This window comes from Neophocaena asiaeorientalis, unplaced genomic scaffold (genome assembly GCF_003031525.2).
Source record: "Neophocaena asiaeorientalis asiaeorientalis breed wild unplaced genomic scaffold, Neophocaena_asiaeorientalis_V1.1 scaffold220, whole genome shotgun sequence".
NCBI lineage: Eukaryota > Metazoa > Chordata > Mammalia > Artiodactyla > Phocoenidae > Neophocaena > Neophocaena asiaeorientalis.
In genome coordinates, this window is record NW_020174042.1 from 3695974 (window position 1) to 3708734 (window position 12761).

General features: G+C 33.3%; 1 protein-coding gene across 2 annotated transcripts in view; it reads right to left on the reverse strand.

Moving 5' to 3' along the window:
• Window positions 1–3453: 3453 nt before the first annotated feature.
• The window catches only part of GKAP1 (G kinase anchoring protein 1), an 80849-nt gene continuing 71541 nt past the window's right edge, over window positions 3454–12761 (reverse strand). The window contains exons 10-13 of one of the 2 annotated variants that reach the window (XM_024753745.1): window positions 10366–10429; window positions 7120–7190; window positions 6535–6612; window positions 3454–3781 (exon numbers count right to left, since the gene is read on the reverse strand). In XM_024753745.1, coding sequence (XP_024609513.1) covers window positions 3734–3781; window positions 6535–6612; window positions 7120–7190; window positions 10366–10429 — 261 coding nt within the window. In that variant the 3' untranslated portion in view covers window positions 3454–3733. The remainder of the gene's footprint in view (window positions 3782–6534; window positions 6613–7119; window positions 7191–10365; window positions 10430–12761) is intronic. The other variant, XM_024753746.1, reaches the window with a different exon arrangement.

Here is a 12761-nt window from a genome sequence, read left to right on the forward strand (position 1 = left end):
CAACACATGCCTTGTTATCTTTCTATTCCCTGAACACGTAAACGTTGCTTTTCCTTCACCTCTCTTTTTAAATTTTCCTTTCTTGTCAAACAAGCCTCTGCCCTTTAAAACTTTTGGGGAAAGCTACTTATCAATTAAAACATTAGCTTTTTAATGAGTAACACTGGACTTCCCTGAACAAATACACTCTCTTCCTTCCACAAAATGGTTAGAGAATCCACTGTATTCTATCTTGAATTTCATTTACTTATGTGCTATGCTTGTTTATTCATATTAGACTGAAAATAATTTGCAGGTAAAAATGGCATCTTACGTAATTTTTACCCAGTACTTTCACTGACTATTCTCATTAGATACCAAATTTCATGCTGTTCAATCATTTATTGCATATTTATTATGAGCCAAGGCCATACAACTAATAAGTAATAGAACTTGAACAAAGCTCTAGTTTAAGAGTGTTGGCTTTACTAACACACTATAGAAAATGTCAAAAATCCCAAAGAAGATGTCTAAAATGTTTAAAAGAGTAAGATGTATTTTCTTCTGTCCCCAACAGCAATTTGAATACATCAGTATTATTATTTATTGGAATATTTTATGAATATTTCTTTACATTTCTATGTTCTTCCAATTGATTGTGGATATTTGCATCTCTAGTACTTAGCACAATGCCTAACACATAGTAAGCTATCAATAATTTCATTGCATATTCAGGAAGCAGAAAAGAATCTGAGTAAAGATATTTATTAAAAGGGGATGCCTGAGAAATCAATCTAACAGAAGAAATCAACTGATTGTCTTTTCTGTCTCTTACTAGATAAAGCTTTCTCTGTTGAAATTGAGACATTGGCCTAGAAGTGACAGATTAAGCCCACAGAACTGGATACATCAATCAATGAAAAAAATCAGCAGGAAAAACAAAGTTATGAGTGCAGTACTCCAGAGAATACCCAACACAAAACAGGATAATCAATGAAGTTTTCTATGTGCTCAGGTGATTTTAAACCATATATACACTAGTAGAAAATGGCGTACCTGTTGAGTGTCTACCATGTGCCAGGCACTGTGTTAGATGTTAGATAATGTACCAAATGGATAGTGTATAGGTAAATAATCAAAAGCAGATGATAATGTGATAGGCGTTGGTAATTCAGTTCATTAACTACCTGGGTAATTCAATTATAATTGAAACTATTCAAGTTCTGTCTGGCTTGTTCCTATAAGACAACATTAGAAATTTGATTTTGTTCATCACTGGATTGAAAAATATGGTACCATGGATTACCAAATATATTTAAGTAATTAAGTAGGTTTTGATGGTACCTATTCTTAATCAAAGGTAAAATTAGGGGAAAACTATCTTTAAAAGCTTTACCACTTTATCAATTAATTAAACAAATAATTATTTAACATCTACTCTGTGATACATAGAGAACTAAGTGTTGAGAATAATAATAAGCCACAATTCTTTGCAAGGTTCATGTAACCACACGGAAGAAGCCAGACATATAAACAATGATGACATTAAGTATTTTTTCTTATTAAAGACTGTCATGAAGTGGAGTCTTTCATATAATGCTGGTTTTGGAGGCCAATACCAGTATTTATGTGTTTGCCTTTGTTATAAAGCAAAAATCTCTCTGTATTTTAATGAATCATATTTGTATTTCACTGACTACACTAAAAAAAAAAATCAATCCCATAAACTGCTGATTATATGAATAAAAAAAAATCTATCTTCATTCCTCCCCCACATCAACACTCTTCCTATTCTCAGTGTGTCACACTTCTGTCCTCAAGCCAGACTGTCCTTTAAATAAATATTTCAGCCCAGAGTTTACTCCTTCTGCCTAGGATGCTTCTCAAAAAATTTACAGAAAAGGTATCCACCTTCCAAAAAACTACTGGGTTGGCCAAAAGTTTCGTTCGGTTTTTTCCGTAAGATGGCTCTAGTAGCACTTAGTTGTCTTTAACTTCATTCAAAACAATTTTGTTAGATTGTATGTGACAGCTGTCATATCAGTGTGCATTTTAAAAAAGACATCAAAATTGGTGAATTTCTGTGTAGCCATTTTAAAATTGAAGACGGAAGAAAAAAGCAACTTTTTCAGCATATTATGCTGTATTATTTCAAGAAAGGTAAAAACGCAACCGAAATGCAAAAAAAGATTCATGTAGTGTATGGAGAAGGTGCTGTGACTCACTGAACGTGTCAAAAGTGGTTTGCAAAGTTTCGTGCCTGAGATTTCTCGCTCGACAATGCTCCATGGTTGGGTAGACCAGTTGAAGTTGATAGTGCTCAAATCGAGACATTAACTGAGAACAAGCAACTTTATGCCACACAGGAGATAGCCGACATACTCAAAAATATCCAAATCAAGCACTGAAAATCATTTGCACCAGCTTGGTTATGTTAATCACTTAGATGTTTGGGTTCTACCTAAGTTTAGCGAAAAAAACCTTCCTGACCTTATTTCCGCATGCGATTCTCTATAAACGTAATGAAAACATTCCGTTTTTAAAACAAATTGTGATGAGTGATGAAAAGTGGATACTGTACAATAATGTGGCACAGAAGACATCATGGGGCAAGTGAAATGAACCACTACCAACCACACCAAAGGCCTGTCTTCAATCCAAAGAAGGTGATGTGTATACGGTGGGATTGGAAGGGAGTACTCTATTATAAGCTCCTTCCAGAAAACCCAACGATTAATTCCAACAAGTACTGCTCCCAATTAGACCAACTGAAAGCAGCACTCGACAAAAAGCATCCAGAAGCATCCAGAATTAGTCAACAGAAAATGCATAATCTTCCATTAGGATAACGCAAGACTGCATGTTTCTTTGATGACCAGGCAAAAGCTGTTACAGCTTAGCTGGGAAGTTCTGATTCATCCGCTGTATTCACCAGACATTGCACCTTTGGATTTCCATTTATTTAGGTCTTTACAAAATTCTTAATGGAAAAAATTTCAATTCCCTGGAAGACTGTAAAAGGCACCTGGAACAGTTCTTTGCTCAAAAAGATAAAAAAGTTTTGGGATTATGAAGTTGCCTGAAAAATGGCAGAAGGTAGTGGAACAAAAGGGTGAATACATTGTTCAGTGAAGTTCTTGGTGAAAATGAAAAATGTGTCTTTTATTTTTACTTAAAAACCGAAGGCACTTTTTGGCCAACCCCATATCTCATGCAAGTTTTCTCAATTTCCAAACAATGTGATATCACACTCTAATATGTATGGTAATTTTTTGTTGCTGCTGTCATTACCCACCCCCACCTTCTATTTCCGCTGAGCATAAGCCATTTGAGGATATCTTGTATGTTCTATAGGATTTAGCATGCACAAAGTGCTGCGTAAATATTCACTGAGCTTAAATCCAATTAAATTGATTGTGCTATAAGCAAAAACAATACTTTCACACTGTTTCTGAAATTTTTAAAAAATCAAACATTAATGGAAGAGTAAATTACTTTTATTGACTGATGAAAAACTAAAGTGATAGGAAGTACGAATAGTAAACAATAATCATTGAGTTGTGCTGGAATTCTATTTTTCTTCTTTTCACTTTAAGCCAAAAGGACATAAAATTATAAACCATTAGTGAGCTAACCATTTTAAGTTTCTTCAACAAAAACTGCATAGTTCAGCAGTTGCACAGCATTAAATATATACATTTTTGCAAAACCCTGAAAGTTTTAATTTTTGTGTTGACCTCAAAGGCTAATGGAATCACCTACACTGGTCGGATTCAGAGTTTCTTTTCCCTTTTCTGCCACCCTGTAAAGAAAAATAGGGTAAATTATTGAGGAAATAACATTTTGGGGGCATTTTCTTTTCAAGAATAAATGAGATCAAAGGCATATTTGACTATGAAAAGGAAGGAACTTTTCTGAGTTTGTTGCAAATTTGAATGAACATACCACTAAATTATTTTTACGTATTTTAAATAGCAATAACTGTTGTTATTTTTACAAACAGTTAAAGTAGGTTGTAGAAAACAGTTATCTATTTGAACTGGTCCGGACTTAGTCTGATCACCAGTATCTTATTTTTTAGAGCTCATTTGCACTGTACCAGATTTTTTTTTTTTAATAAAAATTTTGGTCAGGACTTCCCTGGTGGCACAGTGGTTAAGAATCCGCCTGCCAATGCAGGGTTCGATCCCTGGTCTGGGAAGATCCCACGTGCCGCAGAGCAACTAAGCCCGTGAGCCACAACTTCTGAGCCCGTGCTCTAGAGCCTGTGAGCCACACCACTGAGCCCACACGCCACAACTACTGAAGCCTACGTGCCCTAGAGCCTGCGCGCCGCAACTACTGAGCCCACACACCGCAACTACTGAGCCCACACGCTGTAACTACTGAAGCCCGCGTGCTCAAGGGCCTGTATGCCACAACTACTGAGCCTTCGTGCTGCAACTACTGAAGCCTGCGCAACTAGAACCCATGCTCCACAACAAGAGAAGCCACTGCAATGAGAAGTCTGTGCACCACAACAAAGAGTAGCCCCTGCTCGCTGCAACTAGAGAAAGCCCGTGCGCAGCAACGAAGACCCAATGCAGCCCCCCAAAAAAAAAAAAAAATTGATCAAAATAAGACAATTTGCTCCATATGATCAGCAAATTTGGTGATTCACTTCATTACCCTTTTGGGTAATTCAATTTCTAATTCAAGTTCTGTATAGTTTTGTTCATATAAGACAGCATTAGAAATCTGATTTTGTTCATCAGTGGGTTGAAAAGATTATACTTTTCATATTTGCTCAGTGACATATATAAATCTGTATTTAATTTCCTCCAAATGAAATGCCATCAATGGTATTTGACTTGAGCCAAAGAAAGAGAAAGGTGGCTTAAAAGACAGGAAGTATTTTTCATTAATTACTTTTAACAACATTTTCTGCCTTACTCTGATTCAAAAAGCAAAGAATCATTTTAAAAATATGGAAAGCACAAAGGTACAAAAAAATTTAATCATCCATAACTATTCTACCCTCCATTTTAACCATAAATAATGGTTTGATGCATTTATAATAATTTTATCATTTTTCTACATTTTTATAAACTATGGCAATGATACTCAAACTTGGTTAATTACTAGAATCACCTAAGTAGTAATATTTTAAAAGTTCTGATCTCTAGACTTTGTCCCAGCCTATTTACTTATGATAATTAGTAGTGGTCTGAACAATCAAAAAGTTCCCAAGAAATTCTGATGATCAGCCAAGTTTGGGAACTACTTGTCTGTGAAAGCACATTTTTTAGAGTGGTGGTTATATCAAGGGCACACGGAACCCAGACCCATTTAATAATGTTGGCAGCTTCTCTTTGTTTCACCCTTTTTCTGCCCATAACCTCCCTCTTGGTGTTCAAAAACATGTCTACAACAAACCTTCTTTAAAAAAAAAAAAAAAATCAAGTATGAGAATGCTGTTATTCAGTCCTGACCAAATAAAAGTTTTGCAAAGATTCATTCAGAGAAGAAAAAGTACGAAGAGGTTATATGAAACTTGAGATGTATAATGACAGGTGTTAAAAATAAGATTTCCTGATAGCAGGGAAATAAAAAATAAATTTACTAAAAAACTTTCTACAAGGTAGATACCCACTATACAGAGGTACCAATGTTATATAGCTTAAAACTCTTACCTTTCTTCTAAACAAGAGTTTTTTAAAAATAATAATAATTCAAAGATCCTTTTCAAAACTTCCCAGGCAAAGGGAATCTTCCTTCCTGGATTGATGACATGTCAAAGCTGGAGCTAAACAACTTTTATGTTCTCTAGGCCACCAGTGGTGGCTTTCGAACTTTTTTGACTATGACCCCCACATCAATTAACTCATTTTATATCATGACATAGACACACATACATATGTATATACAAATATATGTGTTTGTGTATATTCACAAATATACATATACACATATATTGAAACAAAGCCCTGATATTGTTTACTGCTTCACCCAGAAAAAAATGCTGAATGCCATCTTGTAAATGCAGACGAAATGACAGAATTAGAAAAATCACTATTTTGCAACTACCAAAATAATAACTGATAAAAATATCTTTAATCTGGATGCTAAAATCATTGGGTAAAAAGAAAAGGATATACAATCTCAAACTATAACTTCACATATTATTTATTAATTACAAAAGGGAAAAGATATCTTTACAATGAAGATATCCAGGAGAGACTGCTGTACCCAAGTGATCAAACTTATTATATAATGGGATAAATGTCATTATGTACCTTCCCTCGATAAGGTTCACTGGCACATATCTCACATCATCTATGTAGTACCAAAGGTCTTTTTGAGTTACTTTAGTTATTGCTGTATATACCAATGTCTAGAATAAACTTAACATTTTCTATGATGTAAATTATATAACCAATAATAACAAAATCATCAATATGTTTGGTGAATAAATTTTGGCCTAAGAATAAAATAGTACCTTTATTCTCACGTGTATATACCTATTCCAAATGTATTATCTGTGATGAAAACACTTTCATAATTATAAAAGCATACCTGATATTTGGCTAATTCTGCTTGTAATACTTTCACTTTAGATCTTTCTTGTTCTAACGCAGCATGAAGTGAAGTTACCTATAACCAAATATTCAATAAAAAAAGACTTTTTTGGGTCTTTTTTGGTAAATACTCTTAATTGTCATTCACAATGATGATTTTTGACTATGAGATTAATGAGCATTAGAAGAGAACCTCTCTCCTCACAAACAATTTCAATTAGGCATTTTATTCAGCTGTATATTAAAGATACATAGGGCAAGCTCACTGTTCTAAGACAAGACCAAAGAATAAGGATGGGAAGGGGAGAAAATCAAGTCCATGAACAGGATAAGTTCTGTCTGTCCTTTCTATCTCTATATTCAGCCCACATCAACTAAAATACAACCTTATCTTCCCCTATTCTTTAGGACATACATACCTCCCTCAGTTCAGTAAACAGAATTTTCAATCATTTGCTATTACATAATAATAATGAAGTATGGTTTGCAGTATTGATGGGCTGTGTTTTTGTTTAGTCAAGTTTCATAATTCAGGACTAAAGAACAGCTTAATATAACCAGTCCTATATATAGTTTTTCTTACCTGTATCGTTAGCTCATTCTTGATACTTTGTGATTCATCAACTTGCAGAAGTATTTCTGCTTTATCTTTCACTGACAAAAAAGGAAAAACAGCAGTATAATCTTTTCAATCACTCAGATACTTTAACAATACTTTTACTGAACCAAGACAGCAATACAGTCAGGCAAAGATTAATTGTCCTCATACTTAATGTATTCCTTGACCCTATATATACCTCTTAATTTTCACTGGTAAATTCTGATCGTTATTATCACCACAGCAGCTTTTATTGGAAATTCTACATTTCTGTGGTGTTAAAATATTAATTGTACAGATATGACAAAAGATTAATTTTTTCCATTTATACTAAAAAGGACAAGGACAGAGAAAATAAAATATTTCACATAGGGAAAAAAACTTTAAAATGCCTCGACTAATCTTAAAGCAAGATTTTAAAAACAATGTAGAGTGTTTTTGTTTGTTTTGTTAAATTGTCAAGGTGTGCATATCATAAGGTCCACAAGAATTATTTTTATATGACTTTTCATACCATTAAAGCACTATCCAATAAGTGTTAGCTCATATGAGCACAGTAATCATATAACATCTGTGGTCTCAGAACTGTTCATTCGTCTAGAGGTTTTTCCCTCTTTGGGGAAGCAAGAGATCTGTTCTTTGGCCTCTGTGTTCCCTAGGCTTTAAAAATTTCCACATGGCTGACAATTTACTTAACCTATGGTAAAGGATAATACATGAAAAACTAATTCTTCAACTTTGAAAAGCTAGGAGAGACTGAAGAGGTAAAACTAATAAAATGAGTAAAGGAGGAAATGTCCAAATATATAAGAGTACTGATATCACCAGAGCTCCACCAATATAACTCTGTCATTCAAATTTATTTTTCATAGTTTAATATGATATGCACTAAGGTGAGATGCTGTCTCAAGAAACAAATCACAGTCCCTTAAGAATCAACTTGGGAACTTTTACAAATTATACTTTCTACTCCTCCATCCTCAGAATTAAACACACTCACTGAGAACTAGTGATTTTTAACAATTATGTAATATTTTAACTACAGTCAATTTTCCTATAATGCTGTTTTGTGTTTCAAAGAGATTGATACATCAGGGAACAACATGAACATAACATGAATTGTGTACTTAATGCTTAAGCACAATTTCATGAACAAAGAAAACTGCACCCACTCACACACTTCAAATATCTACCAGCTATTTCAGTGCACTGTGTCAAGAACCACACCAAGTTTCCATCCTTCCATCACTTAACAGTTAACACACACAAGCTGCAACCCTTCTGAAACCTACTTCTACAGCAAACTTTAGGTTGTCTTCAAAGTTAAGTGCCATATTTATTATAGTATTTATGTATTCAACCATTTTAACATGTATAAAACTGTTACTGTTATAGGTTCCCTTTTTTTTTTAATGTGTCACTGATGAAATTTTTGAGTATTGTATGCTCCTAACTCCATTTTCTCCATAAACTTTGTGGTTTTAACTGTATGATTTTATAGAGATTAGTGATTTTTAGGAACACATGTTGTACTGTAACATAACTGACTGTATTTGCATTTATATTACAAATGCTAGAGTTTGTAAACTCTAACGTACTGTATTTTTCATGTCATGGTCCTGTATAAAATTGTTCTACTTGGACTACTTATAGTACGGAGTATGGACACTGATATGATTTACTGGTAGCCATTTTTAATCTATTTTTTAAATTTTATTTATTTTATTTATTTATTTTTGGCTGTGTTGGGTCTTTGTTGCTGCGTGCAGGCTTTCTCTAGTTGCTGCAAGCGGGGGCTACTCTTCGTTGCCGTGCGCAGGCTTCTCACTGCAGTGGCTTCTCCACTGCAGAGCATGGGCTCTAGGCACACGGGCTTCAGTAGTTGTGGCACATGGGCTTAGTTGCTCTGCGGCATGGGGGATTTTCCTGGACCAGGGATTGAAACTGTGTCCCCTGCATTGGCAGGAGGATTCTTAACCACTGTGCCACCAGGTAAGCCCCTTCAATCTATTTTTGAGAGTAAGTTTTTATCAGTTAATTTTCTCACTTTTCACAAACGTTTCCTTAAGGAATATTACTTTATTTTTAGGTATTTAAAAATCATACATCCAATGTTCAATGATACCCTTACTTTCTTCAATTAGAAATACATCTTGTAAACAATTATTTTCATAATTTTATTCATTAAATGATCCACATGGAGCTCAGTGACATGCATATCTAAATTAATCTCAGGACACTGATATCTAATTGTTCAAATAATGCCTTTTCCCATTATTATTTAACTTCTATTTTATCATAGTTAAGCTTGTAACAGTTAAGTTATATTATAAAAGTCGTAAAGTTATAAAAAGTATTTACTCTACTTCAAGACTATATATTCTGTTCAGCTGGACATGATTTCTGGTTTTTGATAACTGTTATTTAATAGTTTAAATATTTGGTTGGACAATTCCACTCCCAGTATCTTCATATTTGAAACAATTTAGGGTATCTTGTTTACTTATCCTTTAAGGTGAGCTTCATAATTTCTCAAGTGCTATACAGTACTCACAGGAGCTATATGTGGGATTTCATTAACATTTGTTAACAAGGGAAATTGTTTATTACACTTAATTTTGTCTATTCAGAAGACTTTCTCATTTATTCATGTCTTTCTCTATGTCTCTTTTATGGTTCATTTTCTTTTGCAAATTTAATACATGCTTCCCTTTCTGTTATTAATGGAAAATTTTCAGAGAGCTTTCAAGGTTAGCATCACTAGGTATTCATATTCAGGAATGCAACTGATTTGGGTGGTTTCATATAACATCAACTTTACTAATGTTATTATCTCTAATCTTTTTTGATTGATTTCCTTGGCTTCCTGCTGGTAATCTACTGCCAAAAGTTTAGAGTGGCAGCAAAAGTATGTTGAGACAGGCCTTCTCCTCTAATAATTAATAAACAGAATCTTAAGCAAATGTTTTCTTGTTTTGCCTCTAAATGTACTCCAATAATTCATAAGAATTGAAATTTCAAGAGTTTCTTAGCTGAATAGTTGTAAACTTGTGTAATACTAAGGCGCTGCAAAGGAGACTTGTAATAATAAAATTATCGTCAATAATCCAGTTTGTATCCTTTTGGGAAACCTTTTTATTTTGTTGAATTAATAAATCATATATCTTGAAAAGTTATCTTCAAATATTTTTAAGATTAACTTTTAATTCTAAAAACACAGAAATCACTTACTTTCACCTTCCTGAAGCATTTTCAATAACTGTGCATTTCTTGCCTTTACTTCTTTATACTTTGCCTAATAATCAAGGAAAAAAGATTTAATTTTTTAAAAGTAAATGATATAATTAACGATTTACTACCAGTTTATGGAGCTTGCTCAAAGACATAAATTACTTCTGAAAGAAAAAAGATGGAGGAAAATGTATTCACAACTATCTACTACTTAATTAAATCCCTCGTATAATAATACAAATCAATATTATAGGTGACTGTATTTAAGAAGAGTAGAGTAAAAATGGAGAAAACTCAGAATAAAACTAAATTTTCCTGAAGAGTCTTTCTCTTTTCTTCCTCAAATAAAATCCTTATACAATTCAAAATAATTATATGAAAACAAAAAGAAAAATGATTCATAGTTCTATACCAGTACTATACTAGAACTCTCTGTATCTGTTCTTTATTGGCCACTGTCCAATATGTGGCTGCTAACTACTGGAAACGTGGCCAGTGTTACTGAGAAAATGACTTTCAACTGTATTTAGTTTTATTTAATTACAATTTTTATTTTATTTAATTTTTATATATAAAAATTTAACTTTTATGTATTTAAAACCCATGTAGCGTATTAATTTTACACCATGTGTAGTAGTTACTGTACAGCACAGTTTTATATTTGCTCATTTAAGGCTTTACTAATCTTTTGTTATTTCATTAACTGAATATTTTTAAAGTAATTTTTGAATTACTTACATTTTGGCTGAAATGAATTAGTAATTTACTGAAGTATCTTTCAGTTATTTTTCAACTTAAAAAAATGGCTTAGCTTCTTTTCAAACTACATGAATGACACAATTATACATTATAAACAATTTTGGAATTGTGTTCCCACATTAACATCCATATTCCAGGGAATTTTTCCCCTACACTACTCTTATTCAACGTGTCTTATAGCACACACTGAAGTATTTATAAATATTTAATACATTAGAGAAAACAATATATTTAGTAACTATAGAAATACAAGAGGTCAGGGAAAGAAAACAGATCAATATAAGAAATTTGTCATTTCTTCTCTCAACATGTACACAGATATGTACAGCAGTTACCAGATTCAAAAATCTTTCTTGTAAAACAAAGTTGATGTATTTTAAATTAAGTCCAATAGATGACTTTTACTAAATACTCTGTCCAGTAAATTGCTGAGGATAAATCAATAATGTTACTGAGTAATACTGCAGACAATACATTGAATGGAAGAAGTAAACATAAAAGGGAGTAGGACTTTTGAGAAGCTAAGTAATGAAAGAGGGAGATAAGTCAGATGGAAACATAAAAATATGAAGGGGAAAAACAAATACAGTCAACTACAACTATACTCACTATGAATACAGAAATATATCTACTGGGAATATAAAACTGTATCCACTATAAAATTCTCACTCTCAGGGTTTCGATCAATGTTAATACCTCATCAAACTCTAGCTCAAGCCTTTTCTCCAAGGTTCAGATCAGTGTATATGGAAGCATGTCTTTAGTCTTCAAGGCCTAAAGCCAGCTCATAAAGCAAAAATTGCAAATGAACAAAATTACCCCTGAATATTCTTTATACTGCGATAAAAATAACATATAGTTTTGCATTTACAATCCTGAAGAGTAAATGTATCTATGAAAACATAAGAGTATAAAATCCTAGTACTGTGCAATTTATAATAAAGAACATATGAAATATACAGTGCCCTCATTAGTATTTTTAACTTCATGAAAAAGAGAACACACAGTTAAACGCACGTATGGTGTGACTCCAATGTGTCCAACACAGATGTTCAACATCCTGAACATCTATGCCTGCATCCACAGCCATTTCAAACTCAACATGTCCAAAACGAGATCTATTAGTTCCGTTTCCCCAAACCAGTTCAAAATGTGTTCTTCCTCTTACACTCAGTACCTGTTAATTTTGTTACCAGACAGTCTTCACTCCAGGCCTCAGCTATATGCATTATCTTCCACAAAAAAATTCTCATGTCACTTCCCTTCTAAAGCCTTCACTGCCCTCTCCGTGTCTAAAATGCAAATGCCTTCAAATACTGACCTCAACTAACACCCCCAATCTCACCTTCTACAACTTTGCATTTCTCTAAACGTCAGTATCAATGCATTTCCTACCATTCTCATGCCTTGTATGCACTGTTCTATCTGGAAAAACTATCTTTTTTTTGGTGAAACCTTTACCAAGTTTCAATAGCAGCAACGGATTTATTCCTGTTCTGGGCTTCTGGAGCACTCTGTCAGATCTCAATCACAAATTCTACATTGTACTGCAATTATTTACATGATTACCTTCTCCATTAGACTATGAGCTTCTTACTAACTCATCTTTGTATTCACTGTGCCTAACACATGGTAAA